The 21740-nt window shown below is 38.8% G+C and overlaps 1 protein-coding gene across 2 annotated transcripts in view; it reads right to left on the reverse strand.

Moving 5' to 3' along the window:
- The window catches only part of LOC148946207 (meiosis regulator and mRNA stability factor 1-like), a 344665-nt gene that overhangs the window by 41688 nt on the left and 281237 nt on the right, over positions 1 to 21740 (reverse strand). For both annotated transcript variants that reach the window (XM_089098280.1, XM_089098279.1), the window contains 2 exons: positions 9422 to 9652; positions 7994 to 8197 (listed from right to left, as the gene is read on the reverse strand). In XM_089098280.1, the coding sequence (XP_088954406.1) occupies positions 7994 to 8197; positions 9422 to 9652 (435 nt within the window). The remainder of the gene's footprint in view (positions 1 to 7993; positions 8198 to 9421; positions 9653 to 21740) is intronic.

The raw sequence follows: 21740 nt of genomic DNA on the forward strand, positions 1-21740 counted from the left end.
CTTCACACTATAGCAAGTAAGACCCTGTTTCTTGCAACCAACGCAAAAGGCTGCAAATCACTGCAAAACAAAGTGTTCCTGGAGACAAATCACACTAAACTCAGAACGGAGGCTTTCCAGAACCGGAAGTTTATTAATAAAAGAGCCGTTTATATTCCACGATAAAAGAGTTAGTGACGAGGTCATTAGTTCGAGGGTTTACGGTTTTTCGGGCACTTCACACAATAGCAAGTATGACCCAGCTTCTTGCAACCAACGCAAAAGGCTGCCTTCTGACACGGGGTATCGGACGTAGATATGTGATAGGCGGAGCCGCATTTGGAAAATAATGAACCGTTCTTGCAATCTGCAGCTAGGGGACCGATTGCGTGGCAATTAAAGCAGCGGCGCTTGTTTCGCATCTACTTGTTTCGCAAAGCAGCCTGGCCGTATGCGAGACAGCTGAGCTCGTCCTCGGCCGTAAATCTGCAGAAGACAAGCCATGGATTACCCAGGAGATTATTGATATGTGTACCGAGAAACGAACTCTCCAAAACAAGCAAGATCGAGAAAGCAAGGATAGATTCAAAAACCTTAAAGGTCAAATTGAGAAGAAAACCCGCCAAGCACTAAAAGACATGATTACTGAAAAATGTCGGCAGTGTGAGGAGGACTCCCGTAGGGGTAACTCACACCTTATGTTCAAACGTGCCAGAGAGCTGACAAACCGCAAAGAAGCGAAGTGCCTCGATCTCTTAGATAAAAATGGACACAAAATCACTACTTTTGCCGGAATCCAATATCGCTGAAAAGAACACTTCCAGGAAAAGCTTAATCTCACAGTAAACCCAGATCCTGAAGTGCTTCGAAAGTTCCCAGCACACAGAGATAATAAACCACCCCCACCACCCTTAAGGTCAGAAGTAGAAGCCGCACTCAAATCCCTCAAGTCAAATAAGGCACCCGGAAGAGCCAGTTTACGGGCAGAACTGCTAGAAGTGGAATCTGATATCGTCGTTGATCTGTAACACAAAATAGTAACAGCTGTATGGGAAATAAAATACTTCCCCGAGTCTTGGTCGAAATCTGTCATAGTGCCCTTGCACAAGAAAGGATCTAAAAGTAACTGCGAAAACTACAGACCCATATCGCTTACTTGCCAACCAGCTAAAATCCTTACGAAAATTCTCCTTGATCGGATCAGAAACCTGACAAGACAAGTAATTCCTGAATATCAAGCTGGCTTCCATCAAAACCGATCCACCATAGACCAAATTTTTGTAATCAGACAGAATATGGAAAGATACCTGGAATCCGGGATAGAGCTATACCAGCTGTTTATCGATTTCAAACAAGCTTTCGATCTAATTTGGCGAGATGGCCTATAGCACATCCTGGCACACTACGGTATTCGCACTGACATTATTGACATTATCAAGAGCATGTACGAGAAGTCAAGAAGCATGGTGCAGACCAGCGAAGGCTTTACTGAAGAATTCTCAACCTCTTCAGGAGTGCTGCAAGGATGCCTACTCTCCCCCACTCTGTTCTGCCTATTCCTGAATGCTGTACTGGCACTAGTGACCAATGACACGGGAGCACTCATGAGTGGACACCTCTTTGACTTGCTTGCATACGCCGATGGCATTAATCGCCTAAACGAACAACTAGAGGAACTGCAATCAAGCGCTAACGATATTGATCATGCAGCTAGTTCCTTTGGGATGAAAATCAATGCTAACAAGACAAAAGCCTTGAAGGTAACGCGGCATACAGATACAGGCCTTCAACCCAGAAAAAGTATGATCCCGGGGTAAGAGATCGTGTGGGTTTACATTTTGTTTTCCATAGTATTTTAGCTTACTACAAAACACGACTCCTAAAAAGACATTACACGACGCCTTGCCCTTGCCTCAGTAGGCTTCAAGTCATTGCGATCGATCTGGAAAAACAAACATCTGTCGCTGAAACTAAAAACACGCCTTTTTCGAGCTCTTGTGGTTCCAGTAGCAACGTACGGAGCAGAGACATGGACCTTGAAAGCAGAAGACAAACGCCGGTTGGCAGCCTCTGAAACAAAATCCCTCAGGAAGCTTGCTGGCACCACCTACCTTGACCGAATATCAAACGAACGGCTATTGTCTTCGCTCAACTATTCCCAGACCGTCATGCAGACCATCCAGCTTCAACAGCTTCGATGGTTAGGCCACGTTCAGCGGATGTCCCCAGCCCCACTTCCAAAAATTGCGTTTGAAGGATTGATGCCTCCCGCCCAAAAGGACGACCTCCCAAGCGCTGGAGGGAAAACTTTCCCAGCCATCCCCTGTCGGTACTCCTTCGGACTGCAGCGAACAGGGAATCGTATAAGAAGCTTTGCCATAGTTCAGTCAGAGGAGAAGCCCCGAGTCGGCCAATCCGGCCGGATGGGAGTAAAGTAAGTAAGTAAGTAAGGCAAGAACACGAACTCTTCAACTGGGAGGCGTTCATATCCGATTTTCACTGAAACTTTGAGAAAGGTATCGAGGTCATTTCGTGTTGGAAAGTAGACTTTAAATGTTCGAGACTTGCCACACTGTAGGGTTTTATTGCACTTGGGGATTAGTTGTTTAAGAGAATGTTCGTCTAGATCCTCCGGCAATCGCTTGATCGCAGCTAAAAAAGCAGGTTCCTTGAGGGACATGTTGATCGACGGTTTCGCACGTTTAGCTGCATCCACCATCTGGCTCGCGGTTTTCTTGGACCGAACCACGAGTTTCCACTCGGTATTAGAGCGGCGTAACTCAGTTATATCGCCGCCTGGACATGGGCACAGTTTGTCGATAAATGCTTTGCGTTTGCTTGGGCATTTTAAGTCTGTTGGAGGGTCTTTGAGTATCACAGAGTAAAGCGGCCTTGGGGGTGCGGTTTGGGACGATTGAGATTTATCTAGCAGGGTGACTGTAGAGCGGTTAGTATTTAGCATAAATCTATACTATTTTCTGGAGAGTTTGTTTACTTTGGACACCACTGTAGCCTCACCGATGGCAGGTACTTCACACGGACTAAATATCACAAATCTCGGGATCGGGACACTTTGCTTTGCTGCAGAGACTAGCGACTTGCACATATTTGTAATGTTGTCCTCATCTTTGGCATACGAAACCATCCGGCTTTGAATGTCCAACTCGCTGTGAAGGGCCTTTTTAGCTTGCATGATTGTATCAAGTTTGAAATAGTTTATTGCGCTTTTCAAAATCTGATCGAATTTCACCCCTTCAGTGAGTGAACTGCTCAAAAATTTCAGAACTGGGTTGAATACCAGCTTTTCAGTCATCACTTTCACACAAAAACAGCCAAAGTCCACTGAATCAGACAATAATAGGAACAAGGGAAGCGTCGGGACCCGCTCACCAATTCCCCGCAATTTAAGGGTAACTAAATACCGGCAGGTACATACGGCGCTTGCGACAGGAACGCTCCCCTCTTCTGCTTATTGCCTAATATATGTTATCAGTATCGCTGCTATGCACAAATATAACAATCCTCTAAGGTAATTAAATCGTTCTGTCTGAATCTCAGTACTTACTAAGTCGCTAAATACCAAAGGAATTTTAAGTTCAAGCAGCAAAAATGTCAATAGCAAGTAAATAAAATAAGCCGACTATAAATGTCTGTAGGGAATCGCACAGGTTGAAACATTACTTTATTAAAAGCTTAATATTCAAAAACAAGGTGTTAACACAACGAACTCTCAATCAAGACTGATTTGCATCTTAGGTATAAGGCTCTGAGACAAATGTTTAGGACACTATCCACTAGAAAGATTACAGCTCGTCCTTTGAAATGGATGTATTTAGACCCCAGCGCCGTGCCGATGAGGGAAGACCGGCGGCGGCGGGGCAAAAAACAGCACACCGTGCAGCGCCGCCGGTAAGATGTCGGCGGAGCACCGCCGGCGCGATCAATGTTGACCGCAAACATTAATGTTTTCATTAGTCTTTCTCAAATCACAGCTTCAATTTACAACAGATTCGAGCCTATTCATGAGTTCAAAAAATCACAAGTCGCTGGCTGGAAACTGGTCTTATTTGTTATTCATCAAGAGAAGTAGAAATCTGGTAGAAACGAAATGGCTGTGGCGTTTTAGAACCCTTGCATAATACGAGTAGTTGAAGTATTTATTAGCTATGTATTCTTAACATAAATAATTATCAAAATTAGTAGTTTTTTTCATCGAGCATTACTGCATATAAAACTTCAAATACCGTATCACAAAATTCGTCAGTTATCTGGGTAAAAATTTTTAATATAACTTTTAACTTATAATATTAATTTTTTCATAATGCTCTTTGCCTACATATTTTTTGTCAACTTTAAAAAATTTTAATTGGGGTACTTTTATTTTGATTTTTTTTTTTTTTTTTGCTCTTTTGGATTCATAGGAAGCATTCTTTTATAAAAAATTTTTTTTAATAAAAATTTAAAAAAAATGCATTTTAAGGTTTTTTTGGTTTTTTTATAGAAGTTATGTCATGTAGGCTAAGGCTGAACTGCTGCTTTTTTATCGCTTTTGGCTGCTCTTTTGGATATTATTCATTTTTTCTTTTGGGGATTTATTCTAAATTATAAACTGATAAATACATAATATCAGTCAAATTATAAACTGCATCTAAAAGGAGTAAATTGATCAAATTGAAAAATACATTATGAACACTTCACATGAGAACACTTCAATTACAATGACACAAAAAAAACACTTAATAGTTTATTGGCTATGAAGAAAAATGAAGTGCCAGCTATTTTCCTAGGTAAAAAATGAAATGCTCATCCGTTTTAAGTGTAATTAAATGAAATAATATGCAGACTGAAGCAGCTCCAGGAAGATGTTTAAATGTTCATCCTAGTTCGTCACTTTTAATCCAAGCAAAATGTTAGGACGCTTAGTATCAGTTATTGAGTTTAAGCTTTGATTTCCAAATGCTCACAAGAATTACCAAATTTTAGAAAGTCGCAACAATAAGTCACCTGTGGTCAAAATACTTAGACTCCTTTTTGATCCCCACCCAGACTCAAAGCTTCTGCTATGGTCATTTCCATGGAAATCTCCAAAGAGTTTCTTTTTAAAATAGCTTTAAAGCGTAGTTAGGGGTATTCAGACTTTTTTGCTTTTCTTCAAAGCTTTGAAAAAAGTGTTATAATATTCCAAATGTTACATTTGTGCATATTTTTGGTGCATATTCATTTGTGGGGTGATCGAACTTTTTAAACCACTGTAGGTACGTAAGAACCTTGCAACATCTAGTACCCTAAGGTCATAAGACTGTCAAAGACTCCTCCTTGAACCTCCCAAATTAAAAGCTTTTATTATGACCTGGCCTTTTAATGTAACTTGGGCACTGGACCAAGGGCGCCATTGTTACTCGAGCGCAACGTTAGGTGGGGATGTCGATATCGCTTTCGTCACACCAATTTGTTTTAGTGTGAATCTGCCTGGTACATATGAATGAATGTTTCCAAAGTAAACCCGTTTCATCAATAGGGAAAAAACCGGATTGGACGCATATGTCCTTTTCCCTTTGGACGTAAAACCATGCAAGTGCTGTATCAAGTATAACTCACGAAAATCTTGTTAATTTTGTCAACTTTTCAACTTTTTGGCATCCCTGCTTTCGATAAAAAAAAATCAAGGCACTATCACTTAAATATAACAACTCCCTATGAATACCATCTTGATAGGATACCGTCTCTGCTTTAAATAAAAAAAAAATAATTAACTTATTGGCACCCCTGCTTTAAAAAAAAAATCGAGGTGTTATCATTTAAATATGATAGCTCTATACCCCCACCCCCTCTGAATACCACCTTGATAGGATGCCGTCTCTGCTTTAGATTAAAAAAAATTAACTTTTTGGGATCCCTGCTTTCAATAAATAAAACTTCGAACTATTATCATTTAAATATAATACCTCCCTAGCCCCCCCCCCCCTCTGGATACCACCTTGATAGGATACCGTCTCAGCTTTCATTAGAAAAATAATTTACTGAATAATTAACAAGGTCACTATATGGTTCAAACAAACACGCAAAATAACGTTAAACAGCATAGTGTTCCTTGAAAAAAAAATTGAGGATATGAGTAAAGGGGTACAAAGACAACAACAAAATGTCAAAATTATCCAGTAGCCTATGAGAAATCGCAAAATACCCAAGACAATGAATAAGTCCTAATGGGGGGCCCTGGGTCTATCAAAATATTTCAATGATTTCCCAGGGAATTTGATATCATTTTCTTCTGTCTCCACTTTAAACGAAAAAAATAATTATTTTTTTGGCATCCCTGCTTTCAATAAAAAAAATGATGTATTATCATTTAAAAATGATAGCCCCCTATCCCCCCCCCCTATAGGCAATAATTTACAATTTATTTATGAATCATATTTTTGGGGTAACGTCCGGTTCAATCTTTAATTTCCCACCCTTGTACATAGCTTAGTCTATAGCTAAATTTTGTCTCAACCGAAGGCTGTTTTTTTTCGGAGGGGGGGGGGGGGTAAAAATGTGCCGGACAGAAGAGTGCAATTTCTATCAGGTGTTCAATAACTGAGTATTAAATATTAAGAAAATATTATATAAAAGCAGCAAAAAAAAAATGTTCAAACTTACAATTCAGCTGTAGAAACAATGTGTTGGCTGTCAATTTCAAAATCCAACAAAAGGCTGAAGCTGTGAAGCTGTATAGTAGTGAATGCGTTCTATAATTCTATTCAAATTGAAAATAAAATTTTTGACTACAAATGATGTAAGAAATAGCGACTGGGAAACTGCATTCGAAATGATTTAAACTCATTTCATAAAGATGATACTATTTTTTGTCAACATGTGAAGAACTGTGTATATTGCAATAGCATATTGCATCTGTCTGGTTTTTATGAAAAGTAACAAAAGAGACGAAAATTAATTAACAAGAGAGCAGTGAAGAATTGTTGTATACAAAGTAATATTTGGCAGGGAAAGTCACTGGTGATAAATCTCTAGGGGTGGCACCGTGATCGAGTGATTCTTGGGGATTCGGGGAACCAAATTATTTTTCGGGGTGACGCATAGATTTTCGGGGAAATACCTGAAAATTCGGGGATAGTGCAAGCCCTGCTTGATTTCTAATCAGGAAAATCGAAATACTAAACCACACGAGAAGGAAAAGCTCCGACTTTTCGGTTGACGCAATAAAGAATTGCCGTAAAAATAATTTAAAGTCGACCGAACGCCGCCGCCGCTGCCGGCGGTAGCGTGCATGCGGTGCGCCGGCGGCTTTACGACACTTTGGCGGCTTTCAACCGGGCCTCTCGTTGGTGGGGTTCGGTCGATCCGCCGGCACGGCGCCGGGGTCTAGATGTATTTAATATTTTGTCTGATTTGATATGCCGACCGTGGGCCATTCCAAAACTGGGATTCCACTAATAAAGCAGACTGACGCAGAAGCACGCAAGAAGAAGATGTTACAGGTTTCAAAATCAAATTTAATTTGATTATACTTACCTCTATGTACTGCAATGAAAATTTCCCGTCTCTGCAAACAAAATATATTGATGTCTTTCCATTCTTTAAGGTAAAAAACTCGAATTTTACACTTAAGCAACTTACATTAATCAATTTGCAAACAGTGTGCAATGCATATTCATGTAGCGTCGAAACATCCGTAACACCTAGGAGTCATTTTAGAAGGACGTTTGCAATTTTGGTATACATGGCTCAGGATTGAAACCCAAATATATAATTGTTTAACATTTACTTAACGAAAGAATAATTGAATCAATATGCTGTATAAGGTCTTTATTTTAGAAAAGTCAATCTATATTTGATTTCAGAGTAAGAACTACTGAGATTCATCAGTTAAATTACATATTTATCCTAACGATCATTAAAGATTGACAGCTAACCTTATTGGTAATATGTTATAAATGTTTCATATTTGGTTACTTACGCCAAAAGTGTTTTTGTTTTAAATAGTATATAAGCTACGGATCATGCATATTACCTCTAGGACACCGTCCATTCCTTCAGTAAGCGTCTTTAGAGAGACAGTTTCACCTGACACTTTTTTTAGTTCATCTACTAAATCATCGAAGCTCATACTGCTATCTTCCTTTTCGCTTAAAATTTTTCGGACTGCCAATTTCATGTTTCCTAAATGGCTTTTGTCTATCATGGTTAGAGCCTTCCCGGCAGGCGTACAAACAACCTGGAATTATACCACTGATCAAACTTATAAAAATCAACCTTGGTAATTAGGAAAATTAAAGCTAATTGAAGCTAAATTAAAGGAAAATTATTTTTAACATAGCTCACTGAAAGAAACCTTAATTAGTCGTTTAGTTTCTGACAAAATATATTTATAGAACAACAGAGGGATGCAACAAAGAAGATGCACTATTTGTTTGATTGTAGTTTAACAATCAGGCAACCAAGGAAATACCTAGGATTGCATTTAAATATATTTGTTTGCGTTAGCTTTAGTGTGGAGTAGACAAGGAGTAGATACATTGGCTTCAAAAAAAGTTGCTTATTCAACGCTCCATTTTTGCATCAAAATAATCAATAAAAAGCAAACAAACAAAAACAGTTGCTACACCTACAGTTGCTTTGACACTAAAGCACAAATATATAGTTAATATACGCGGCTTTTAAAATATCACTATTATAAGCGTTTAGGGGGAGGGGGAGGAGAATATAAAATACTTATAAATGAGGTCTGTTATCCAAAGCACATCCGATCAGCTACAACTCAAAGAAAATAAATTGACACCCAACAAAAGAACAAAGAACAAAATTTTCACCCAATAGAACACTTCAATGCTTAAAGGGCTGAGAAGAATAATTGGAGGGGAGATTTAAAAAGGATCTTTAATGGATTATATGGAATTTTACCCCCATTCTAAATTTGTACCGTACACTAAAATGATTGGCCGAATATGCCGCTTATTCTACAACAAATTACAAACATATCGATTACTTTGCCAAATTGTTGTGTTTGATTCTTTCTTGTATTTGATTCTTTCGTTAAAAATACTTTCTTCCTTTTTAAATCTTTAGAATTTTCTATTAAAAGTGTCAATTACAATTTGGGGAACGATGCAATAGAGGATCATCAAATACTTTCCTGTAATATTTTAACTGAAAAGTAAACTGAAAGTCACAAGTTTATCAAATCGATTTCTTTTCTCCGAAAAATCCTACACTTAGATTGGATTTTTGGTTAGCTAAAGTCGTCGGATTATCCAACCAATTATCCTAGTCCGAATGAAAAATCCAACGAAAATCCAACAACTTATCCAGGATAAAATAAGAACGCAGAGCTTTTGGACACGATCATGTAGTACCCCTTTATTTTTGTTACAGAATTAAATTCTCCAATTATTTTGTTTGATCCAGCAAAAATATTGATTAAAAGCTTATTACTACTCACCTTGACAATATTGGAAACAAGGTCACAAACTTCTTCTACGGAGTTAACGTCGTACGATTCAGGACGGAGACTAAACCCATAGACTTGGCAGTATAGCTCTGGTAGCTCTGATAGATATAAGGTATGCATTTTCGTCATCTTAATAAGAGCCACTACTTGATTACCGAAAATTCTCAGTTGCTCTTTTGAAGTTAAATGGAGCCATTTTTCTCCATCATGACCATCAACAATCTGGAATCGTAAAAAGGGATTATTATAAAAGTTATTGTTAAGTCTTGTAGAGGCGGACCACTTATTCAGTAGTCATAAAATATAATAATGCGTGATTTGCTAGCAGAAAACCTGATATTCAGTTTTTGTTCTGATGAATCCCATTTTGAATTAGTGGTTGTTGAGTGTTGAGCTGTCAACTATATAGGGGTCTAAAAAGTTTGAGGTTCCATAGGCGAACCTGGAGACATAGACTATAATTAGTATTGGAAAGGAAAATGGTATACAAGGAGTAACTTATTTAGGGTTCTACCGCCTGATTTGAGCTATAACTCAAAAAAACTTTTTGCACAAAATAAGTTTTTCAAAAAACTCCAATAAACCAAAAATCAACAAAAATAGAATCAAGTAATCCACCAAGCATACAACTACCACAAATCAGTATTAATAAATAAATGAAACCCAAAAACAAACAGAAATTAAAATAAGTCAAACTTAAAATGAGCAGAAATTAATCTGAGTAGGGTTCTAAACCCAATGATTTCTAAAAGCCAGAATATAATTTGTACTTTACTAAAAAAAATTCAAATGAATTTACTAAAAAAAATGTGCATTGTCAGTTTAATATACATCTGCTGATATTTATGTTTAAAATCTTAATTAATTTTTGATTTCTTAAAGTTATAAAAGTGAATATATTGAAAAGAATGTTTTCAGTAAAGTACAAATTATATTCTGGGTTTTAGAAATCATAGGGTTTAGAACCCTACTCAGATTAATTTCTGCTCGTTTTGGGTTTAACTTATTTTAATGTCTGTTTGTTTTAGGTTTATCTGTTTATTAGTACTGATTTGTGGTAGTTGTATGCTTGGTAGATTATTTGATTCTATTTTTGTTGATTTTTGGTTTAATGGAGTTCTTTACTTGTCTTTTAAAAATTCATTTTGTGCAAACAGTTTTTTTGATTAATTTCTGTTCGTTTTATATTGATACAGTATTTTTCAGGGAGAAAAAGTGAGCCTCTTCTGAAATTAAACAACCATCCCTTCCATAAAAACCTTTAATACCCCATGGGCATAATGTTGGAACCCTTGGTCCCAGTTTGTTCAGATAAATGTCCTTCCCAGATTCTTTTCTTTTGGCCCCTTAATTATTTTCCTTTCCCTAGTAATAATTATTATTTTTCCTTTTATTTTGGTGGCACCATTTTCTGTCCTCCTAATTGCGTAGTTGGTTACACAGACCACGAGGTTAAGTGCGCAGTTGGGGATGTTTGACCAGTAATTTAGTAAGCCCTCGGATTGGCTGGAAAAATTCACTACCACCCCATCATCCCGTCGCAGACACGCATCTGGCTGAGCGGGCTGGGGAAAATAGTTCCTTTCTGTTTTAGTTCCTTTTTTGTAGCGTGACTGATTACAGTAAGATTTCTTATATTATATAATCTTTGACTTTATAGCCAGGTCGAGTCTAAAGAGATAGTTAGAAATATTACTGGTAACCCTGGGACCATTTGATCACGCTATCGTACCCTAAGGCAGGGTATATTGTATATTGGGCACTCATATACCCAATAGATACGGAACCGTTGGGGTAAGAGCGGGAATCCCACTAACATTTGGGCCGACAAGGGGTTCTCCCCCTCGAGTAAGTGGCATAGCAACCTTTTTGTGCCATTTTTTCACCAACAAGTGGTGGCCCCCGTACTTTACACCCCAATAAGTTGTGTCAGCGGTATAAGTCACCCAATAAGTGGTGGAAGCAAGTAAAGGTCCTATCAGTAAACCTGATAGTAAAAGAATTCCGAGTTTTCGAAGAGACAAGTAATTTAGCCTACAACATTAGCCTATTGTGGTTACATATATAAAAAAAAGATCGCAAAGAAAATTCTTTTTTATCTGGGCAGTGCCTAGTTGGATAGATAGGTAATAAAATTTACGAATCAATATATCGCGCAACTAATTAGTTTGCAAAAATAAGGCTAATTAAGACGCAGTAATTTTTCGCGAGAGACCGGAAGTTGCATTGATAAAAGGAATTTCATTTGGACGGAAGACGTTAAGTAAACCTTTAAATAATGGCAAACAAACGGAGAATTCAGACAAGATCTACCGCGGTAAAACAAAAATCGGATTCAGACACACAATTGTCTGCGATTCCCGCTGGAAATACCCTAAGAAAAACACCATCAGATAGAACCACATATCACTCAACAGGTGAAATAGACATTTCTGGGACGTGTGAAGAGGAAATCTTCAAAACAAAATCAGTAATAGAGCGATCTCCGGTACGAACATGGAAAGAAGAAAAAAGTCTAAGGCAAATTTAGAAAGAATTATTTTCAGATAGAGAAACCCGAACAAAAGAAACAGTGGCAATAATACATGAGGAAAAATCATTACATGAAAGTACGGGTAAAACAAAACAAACTCACCCTTCAGAGGAGGTACAAAAAGCAGGGGAATTGCGGGGAAAAGAAAATATTATACAACGAGCAGACTCAGAAAACAAATTAAGAAAGACAGTGAAAATCATAGTAGGCCAAGTAGCGGGAGTAGTAGAAGCTCAATTTCCAGCAGGAAATCTCGAAAAAGTACCCAAATAGATATGACACAACAACTATTAAATTTCATGGAGAAAGAAGAGAGAAAGATGGACAAGAAAGAGAGAAAGAGAGGAGAGCTAGAGACCAGAGAGTAGAGAAGATTAGAATAGATAGGGAACGAAAGGAAGAGGTTTATAGAATAGCCAGAGAAAAAAAAGGAAGAGGCTGATAGGATAGCCAGAGAAAAAAAAGAAGAGGCTGATAGGATAGCCAGAGAAAAATAGGAGGAGGCAGACAGAGAGGAAAGAAAATACATAATGGAAATGATTGCAGGGAGAAATTCCCAAGAGCCGCAGAAATCGTTTACAATAGAGGTAATGCAGCCAGTAAACCTTCAACCAATGAAAGAAAATGAAGATGTACATTTATACATATACAATTTTGAAAAAACGGCGGAATTAAGCGGATTACCGAGAGAAAATTGGGTGACAAGAATACAGCCCCTCCTTAACTACAAAGCACAAATTGCATATAAAGCATTACCAATGGAATACTCAAAAGATTTTGAAAGACTAAAACAAGCCATTTTTGAAAAGTTTCAACTCTCTTCCGAGCACTTTCAAAGAAAGTTTAGAAGTGAAAGAAAACGAGACAATGAAACTTATAAAGAATACGGGTACAAATTGAAAGATATGTGTTTAAAATGGCTAGAGTTAGAAAACTATAGAATGTTAGAAGACCCGGAAGAAATAAAAGAGGAGATAAAGAAAATAATAGATAAAACAGTAATGAAAAAATTTTTAGAAAATACCCACAAAGAACTGAAAATATATTTGAAAGAAAAGAACCCAAAAACAAGCGAAGAAATGGCGGAAATAGCAAATAGGTGGACCAAAATAAGAGAGGAAGTTGAGGAGACAGCCATACTTCAATATAGACAGTATAACAAAAATAGGCGTATATAATAGGCTTCCATAATAAGGAAGAAAATTACGCATTTGCAGAGTCGCATAACATATACGGAAAATTGAACGGGGAATTAGTAGAAATGGCAATTGTGCGAACTGACTTAATTAATAGAACGGAGATAGACCATAAAAATAAGATTACAACATTATGTTATTATGGAGACAAGCACCCATGCCCGTCTGCTTGGGTAAGAATAGAAATTGCAAAGAAGGACGGTACGGTCCAGAGAAAAACAATAAAAGTAGGCTTAGTACCCACACTAGCAATGGATGTTTTAGTAGGAGGAGACTTTGGAGATATCGGAAATCTCCTATCGTTAAAAGTGACTTCTTTAACAGTGGGAAAATTACAAAATTACACTACGACGGGAAAATATAGTACTCCGTTAGCTACGGGGGGAGGTGGACCGGCCTATAAAACAAATGGGGAGGCTGTGCCACCCTGTCGGAAAAAACGAAATACTTGATACGTGTGTTCAAAACGTTGATAATTCACAAAAATGGGATGCAGAAGTAAAAAAAGCCACAAAATATTCAAAATAAGACGTGCGAGAATGATTTTTCGGGAAAATTTCCAGAAAATAGAAAACTTGAAAACACTTTTAATGAATATGAGACGCTAACAAGTACAGGCCAAAATGAAGCGCTGATTGTACCAGAGAATAAGGAGACGAAATTTATTGTACGCGCTATTCCTCGTAGAGTTCGAGAAATTTTAGTACAATATGGAAAACCAAATGTCGGAGTTCAGTTCCCATTTGATGACGAAATATTTGTTTCTGCGGTAAAAGTAAAGAAGACTAAAAGAGAGAAAAAAGATGCAAGACGGAACTACAATAAAGAAATGCAGTCAAAGATAGTGGACACTGGAGTCCAATTCAGATTTCATGACGATTTATTTAATGCTACTACAAAAGAAAAGAAAAGTATGAGGGAGAAAAGAAATATTAGACGGAGCTACAATGAAGAAATGCAGTCAAAGATGGTGGACACTGGAGTCCAAATCAGATTTAACGATGATTTATTATTTTGTACGAATGACAAAATTGAGAAAAGTAGAGATGAAAAGAGAAGTGTACAAAAGAATAAAATTTTGAGATTCAGCCTGCAGTGGCGAAAAATAAAAAAATGTTGGATGGGCTGTGCCTTGATAACATAAATAATAGAGGGGACAAAGAGGTCCAAAATCCACTGGGAAAATTACGAAATTACAATAAGACAAAAAAACTTAGGAGGGAGGAGAAGACCCATGACATATTATGAGAAATTACAGATAATCATGCCAGAGAATTGACTTGTCAACAACGGGTTACGGAAAGATTGAAAGGTACTGAATTTTGGGTTGGATCGAAGAAATTTGAGAAGGAATCTAAAATTGGTCTGATCAACTCAAAAGAGGGTTTGTTCCTTTATGAGGGGGAGGAATCCCTTGGGGAAGATCCCTTGCAGGAAGACGTGAAAGATAGCCCTTTTCCTCAATGCACAACTGGCGGACAAGTTGTGATCCCTTTACTGAAGTCGTGTCTTTCCAGTCTTCAATATTATCTTCATCCCTCATCGCCGAGCATTATTCATTCAATTATTTTAGGGGACAAGACCCAGAAAAGAGCGATTCAAGGTTCGCTCAGATTTTTACTTCATTTTCCTGAACCCCTATCATTGTCACTGGCCTTTGTATTTTTGGCCTGGGACTATTTCAAATTATTCCAAGGGGGAAGTTACTTTTTTATTGAGATGTGGGGTTGTTTCCACAGATGGAAATTAAGAGGCTAGTGCAGCAAAATTTTTCATGATGGCTGGCATCATCGAAAGTGCCAGGAACTGATTCTCTGCTCCTCTCAAATATAAATTCGTGAGAGCGAGAAAATTTTTATTTTTGACTGTGCTGCGGACGATCATTTTCTGCGAATCTTGGGAACTTCAATTTTCAAAACCAAATGCGGATGCTAAACGATCTAGACCATGGTGGTTCTACGGTAGAGACGTGTGGATGACGACGAATCCTGAGCCAAGCGGTGGAAGTACAGGCATTGGTGGGACAAAGAAGAGAAGATACAAGTTTGGGGATTTTGAGTTTAATGTTATTTATTTTATGTCTGAGTTTCCAGCCAATCCACCGGAGTAGCGGCCATTTATCTTAGGAGGGAGGTGTTGGAACCCTTGGTCCCAGTTCGTTCAGATAAATGTCCTTCCCAGATTCTTTTCTTTTGGCCCCTTAATTATGTTCCTTCCCCTAGAAATAATTATTAATTTTCCTTTTATTTTGGTGGAGCCATTTTCTGTCCTCCTAATTGCGTAGTTGGTTACACAGACCACGAGTTTAAGTGCGCAGTTGGGGATGTTTTCCCGGTAATTAGTAAGCCCTCGGATTGGCTGGAAAAATTCACTACCACCCCATCACCCCGTCGCAGACACGCATCTGGCTGAGCGGGCTGGGGAAAATAGTTCCTTTCTGTTTTAGTTCCTTTTTTGTAGCGTGACTGATTACAGTAAGATTTCTTATATTATATAATCTTTGACTTTATAGCCAGGTCGAGTCTAAAGAGATAGTTAGAAATATTACCGGTAACCCTGGGACCATTTGATCACGCTATCGTACCTTAAGGCAGGGTATATTGTAAATTGGGCACTCATATACCCGATAAATACGGAACCGTTGGGGTAAGAGTGGGAATCCCACTAACATTTGGGCCGACAAGGGGTTCTCCCCCTCGAGTAAGTGGCATAGCAACCTTTTTGTGCCATTTTTGCACCAATAAGTGGTGACTCCCCGTACTTTACACCCCAATCAGTTGTGTCAGCGGTATAAGTCACCCAATACATAACTTACAACCCTTGCCCCTAGTCTCTGGGGTTTGTTTCAACCCCAAAAGCCTATATGATATTTAAACTATTTTGAATAGAATGGCTATCTCAAAATTTCTATTAGACGCATTTCGGGACAATATGACGTTTGTATCGGTGGTGTGGGGGGAGGTTAGCTGTCCCTCTAATCACTTTTACTCTTAAAAAGGGCACTAGAGCGTCTTATTACCAATCCAATTAGCCCCCTTTGAAGTTTATATCACCACACTTTCTATCAAAACCCTATATGTCCCTAGGGCAAAACTTACAACCCTTGCCCTAAGGGCTGGGGGGATTTGTTATCCTCAAAGACATAATTTCCAGGCCTTTCTGATAGGTTTAACAAAATGGCTATATTGAAATTTTGATTGGAAGCGTTTAAGTAAATGCTAGGCGTGGAGGGAGACATTTGCCCTCTGATCACTTTCAACTAATAAAAAAGGTACTAGTCTTCTCAATTTCCAATCAAGTGAGCCCTTTTTGAAGCTGCTATGACAAAAATTTCTGTAAAAACGTTGAATGCCCCAAAGGCATAACTTAGGATCCTTGTCCTGAGGGCTATGGGGAGAGGGTTGCCATCCTCAAATACATAATTTCCAGACCTTTCGACTACGTTGAATAAAATGGCAATCTGAAAATTTTGATTAGATGTGTTTGGGGAAATGGTGAGCGTGAGAGGGGGGGGGGGGGTTAGTCATCCTGAGAGACCTAATTTCAAGAACTTTCAACTACGTTGAACAAAATGAATATCTCAAAATTTGATTGGATGTGTTTGGGGAAATGGTGGGCGTGAGAGGGGGGTTAGTTGTTCTTCAATCGTCTTCGACTATTAAAAAGGGCACTAGCCATTTCAATTTCCAATCGAATAAGCCCTTTTTGAAGTTTCTACGACAATGCTTTCTATAAGAACCTTATATGCCCCCAGGGCATAACATACAACCCTCACCCTTAGGGCTATGCGGGGGGGGGGCTCATCCTTAAAAACCTAATTTCAAAACTTTCAACTACGTTGAACAAAATGGCTATCTCAAAATTTGATTAGATGTGTTTGGAGAAAAAGTGGGCGTGAGAGAGGGGTTAGTTGCCCTCCAATAACTTTCGACTATTAAAAAGAGCACTAAGCCTTTGAATTTCCAATCGAATGAGCCCTTTTTGAAGTTTCTACGACAAAGCTTTCAATAAAAACCTTATATGCCCCTAGGGCATAACTTATAACCCTTGCCCTGAAGACTGTGTAGGGAGTTTCCTTCTCAAAGATATAATTTCCAAAACTTTCAACTAAATTAAACAAAATGACTATCTGAAAATTTTGATTGAATGTGTTTGGGGAAACGGTGGGCGTGGAAGGGGGGTTAGTTGCCTTCCAATCACTTTCGACTACTAAAAAGGGCACTAGCCATTTCAATTTCCAACCGAATGAGCTCATTTTAAAGTTTCTACGACAACGCTTTCTATGAAAACCCTATATTACCCAGGGGCATAACTTAAAACCCTTCCCCTGAGGGATGTGGGGTTGTCATCCTCAAAGACCAAATTTTCAGAACTTTCAATTACGTTGAACAAAATGACCATCTCAAAATTTTGATTGGATGTGTTTGGGGAAAACCTGCGCGTCAGACGGGGTTAGTTGCCCTCCAATGACTTTCGACTATTAAAAGGGCACCAGCCCTTTGAATTTCCAATTGAATGAGCTATTTTTTAAGTTTCTACGAGAACGCTTTCTATAAAATTCTTATTTGCCCCCAGGGCATAACTTACAAACCTTGCCCGGAGGGTTATGGGGGAGTGTCCTCCTCAAAAACATAATTTATATCTAGAAATCAGCTACGCTGAAGAAAATGGCTATCTAAAAATTTTGATTGGATGGGTTTGGGGAAATGGTGGGCGTAAAAGGGATGTTAGTTGCCTTCCAATCAATTTCAATTATTAAAAAGGGTACAAGGGCGCTCTAATTTTCAATCGAATGAGCCCTTTTCGAAGTTTCTACGACAACTCCTTCGATACGAAGCTTCCTGGTCTAAAAAAGAAGAAAAAAAATAATACACTGTGCCAACATCGTTCTTTACATAGGCAGCGCTATTGGGCTGCCTTTTATTACTAGCAAGAACATAAAGACTTTAATAGTTATCAGAGGCAACGCTAAAGCGTTGCCTATAGTAAAGGCCATACGACTCCAATGTTTTATTATTATTTTTTTTCCCCAGAGGCACTTCATATGGAAGGGGTCGTGGTAGAAACTTCAAAGAGGGCTCATTCGATTGGAAATCGTAAGTTCTAGTGCCCTTTTTAATAGTCGAAAGTGATTGAAGGGCAACTAACCCCTTCCACCCCCCCCCCCCCCGACGCCCATCACTCCCCCAAACACATCCAATAAAAATTTTTAGATAGCCATGTTGTTCAGTGTAGTCAATTTCCAGATAGAAAATATGTTTTTGAGGAGAACACTCCCCCACAACCATAAGGGCAAGGGTTTTAAATTATTCCCTGGCGGTATATAAGGTTTTTATAGAAGGTGTTGTCGTAGAAACTTCAAAAAAGGCTAATGCGATTGGAAATTCAAAGGGCTAGTGCCCTTTTTAATAGTCGAAAGGGATTGGAGAGCAACTAGCCCCCCACGCCCATCATTTCCCCAAACACATCTAATCAAAATTTTTAGATAGCCATTTTGCTCAGTGTAGTTGATTGCCAGATAGAAAATATGTTTTTGAGGAGGACACTCCCCCCACAACTCTCAGGGTAAGGGTTCTAAGTTATGCCCTGGGGGCATACAAGGTTTTTATAGAAGGCGTTGTCGTAGAAACTTCATAAAAGGCTCATTCAATTGGAAATTCAAAGGGCTAGTGCCCTTTTTAATAGTCGAAAGATATTTTAGGGCAACTAACCCCCCTCTCCCGCCCACCTTTTCCTTAGACATATCAAATCAAAATTTTTAGACAGCCATTTTATCAAACGTAGTTTTAAGTTCTGGAAATTAGGTCTTTGAGGATGACAATTCCCCCACAGCCCTCAGGGCAAGGGTTTGAAGTTATGCCCTGGGGACACATAATGTTTTGTATAGACAACGTTGTCGTAGAAACTTCAGAAAGGGCTCATTTGGTTGAAAATATAAATGGCTAGTTCCCTTTTTGATAATCGAAAGTGGTTCAAAGGCAACTGACACCCCTTCCATACCCACCATTTTCACCATTTCCTCAAACAAATCCAATCAAAATTTTGATATAGCCATTTTGTTCAACGTAGTTGAATGTTCTGTAAATTATATGTTTGAGCAGGACACTGCTCCCAGAGTCTTCAGGGGCAAGGGTTACAAGTTATGCCCTCGGGGCATATATGGTTCTTATGGAAGGAATGCTCGTATAAACTTCAGAGAGGGCTCATTTGATTGAAAATTGAAAGTTCTAGTTCACTTTCTTCGTCAAAAGATATTGGAGGGTAACCAGCCCCCCCCCCGCCCCAAACCATCACCCCCCAACGCGTCCAATAAAAATTTTAAGATAACTATTTTGTTAAAAATAATTCAAAGATCATAAAACAAAAATTCCGATGCCGACACACCCCACCAGGGCCCGCGGGCAGACGTTGTAAGTTATGCCCTGGGGGCATTTATGGGTCTTGTAGAAGGGATGCTCGTATAAACTTCAAAGAGGGCTCATTTGATTGGAAATTGAAAGTTCTAGTTCACTTTTTAAGAGTCAAAAGAGATTGGAGGGTACCTAGCCCTTTTTCCATCAAACCCATCCGATAAGAACTTTGGGATAGCTTTTTTTTTAAATAGATCAAAGACCATAAAACAAAAACTCAGGGGCCAACACAGCCCCCCTCAGGACCCGAGGGCAGGTGTTGTAAGTTATGCCCTGGGGGAATATACGGTTCTTATTGAAGGGGTGCTTGTAAAAAATTCAGAGATGGCTCATTTGATTGGAAATTGAAAGTTCTAGTTAATTCTTTTAGAGTCAAAAGAGATTGGAGGACAACTAGTCCCCCCCCACACCCCTTTTTTCCCAAATGCACCCAATAAAAATTTTGAGAATTTCTCAAAATTTCTCATTAAGTTAAAACCCATTAAGTTAAAAATTTCTCAAAAGTCAGATAACAAAACTCAGGTGTCGTCACAAACCTCAGGGCCCGGGGGCAAGCGTTGTAAATTATGCCCTGGGGCATATATTGTGCGTATGAAAGGGATTCTTGTATAAACTTCAGAGAGGGCTCATTTGATTGGATATTGAAAGTACGAGCTGACTTTTTTTATAGTCAAAAGAGATCCGAGGACAGCTAGCCCCCCCCCACGCCTTCTTTTTCTAAACCCATCTGATGAAAATTTTTAGACAGACATCTTGTTAAAAATAGTTCAAAGAACGGATAAGAAAAAATCCAGTGTCAATAGAACCCCCAGGGCACGGGAGCAGGCATTCTAAATTATGCCCTGAGGGTATTTATGGTTCTTATGAAAGGGATACTCGTATGAAATTTATAGAGGGCTCATTTGATTGAAATTGAAAGTTATAGTTCACTTTTTAAGAGTCAAGAGAGTTAAAGTAGCCCCCCCCACGCTGTTTTTCCCCAAACCCGTCCACTACAAATTTTGAGATAGCCAGTGTTTTGGAAATTGTTCAAAAATTGGATAACAAAAACTCCCCCCAGAGCCCGGAGGATGGGCGTTGTAAGTGTTGTCCTAGGGGCGTATATGGTTCTTATGAAAGGGATGCTTGTATAAACTTCAGAGGGGCTCATTTGATTGGAAATTGAAAGTTCTTGTTCAATTTTTAAGAGCTAAAAGATATCGGAGGGCAACTAGCCCCTTTGCACACACCGTTTTTTCCCCAAGTCTATCCGATAAAATCTTTATAATAGCCATTTCATTAAAAATAGTTCAAATGTCAGATAAGAAAAATTCCTGTGTCGACGGAACCCACCAGGGCCCGGAGGCAGGCGTTATGAGTGATGCTCTAGGGGCATTTATAGTTCTTATGAAAGGGATGCTCGTATAAACCTCGGAGACGGCTCATTTGATTTGAAATTGAAAGTTCTAGTTCACTTTCTTCGTCAAAAGATATTGCAGGGTAACCAGCCCCCCCCCCACCCCCAGACTATCCCCCCCCAAACGCGTCCAATAAAATTTTTAAGATAACTATTTTGTTAGAATTAGTTCAAAGATCATATAACAAAAATTCCGGTGTCGACACATCCCACCAGGGCCCGGGGGCAGGCGTTGTAAGTTATGCCCTGGGGGCATTTATGGTTGTTATTGAAGGGATGCTCGTAATAACTTCAAAGAGGGATCATTTGATTGGAAATTATAAAGTTCTAGTTCACTTTTTAAGAGTCAAAAGAATTGGAGGGCACCTAGCCCCACTCTACGCCCTTTTTCCCTCAAACCCATCCGATAAGAACTTTGAGATAGATTTTTTTTAAAAATAGTTCAAAGAACATATAAAGAAAACTCAGGGGCCAACACAGCCCTCCCCCAGTACCCAAGGGCATGTGTTGTAAGTTATGCCCTGGGGGAATATATGGTTCTTATTGAAGGGATGCTCGTAAGAAATTCAGAGATGGCTCATTTGATTGGAAATTGAAAGATCTAGTGAAGTTTTTAGAGTCAAAAGAGATTGGAGGGCAACTAGTCTCCCCCACCACGCCCCTCTTTACCCAAATGCACCCAATAAAAATTTTGAGAATTTCTCGAAATTTCTCATTAAGTTAAAACCCATTAAGTTAAAAATTTATCAAAAGTCAGATAACAAAACTCAGGTTT

The sequence above is a fragment of the Artemia sp. Qi Xiang Cuo genome, chromosome 12 (genome assembly GCF_049724085.1).
Source record: "Artemia sp. Qi Xiang Cuo chromosome 12, ASM4972408v1, whole genome shotgun sequence".
In the NCBI taxonomy this organism is placed as follows: Eukaryota; Metazoa; Arthropoda; class Branchiopoda; order Anostraca; family Artemiidae; genus Artemia; species Artemia sp. Qi Xiang Cuo.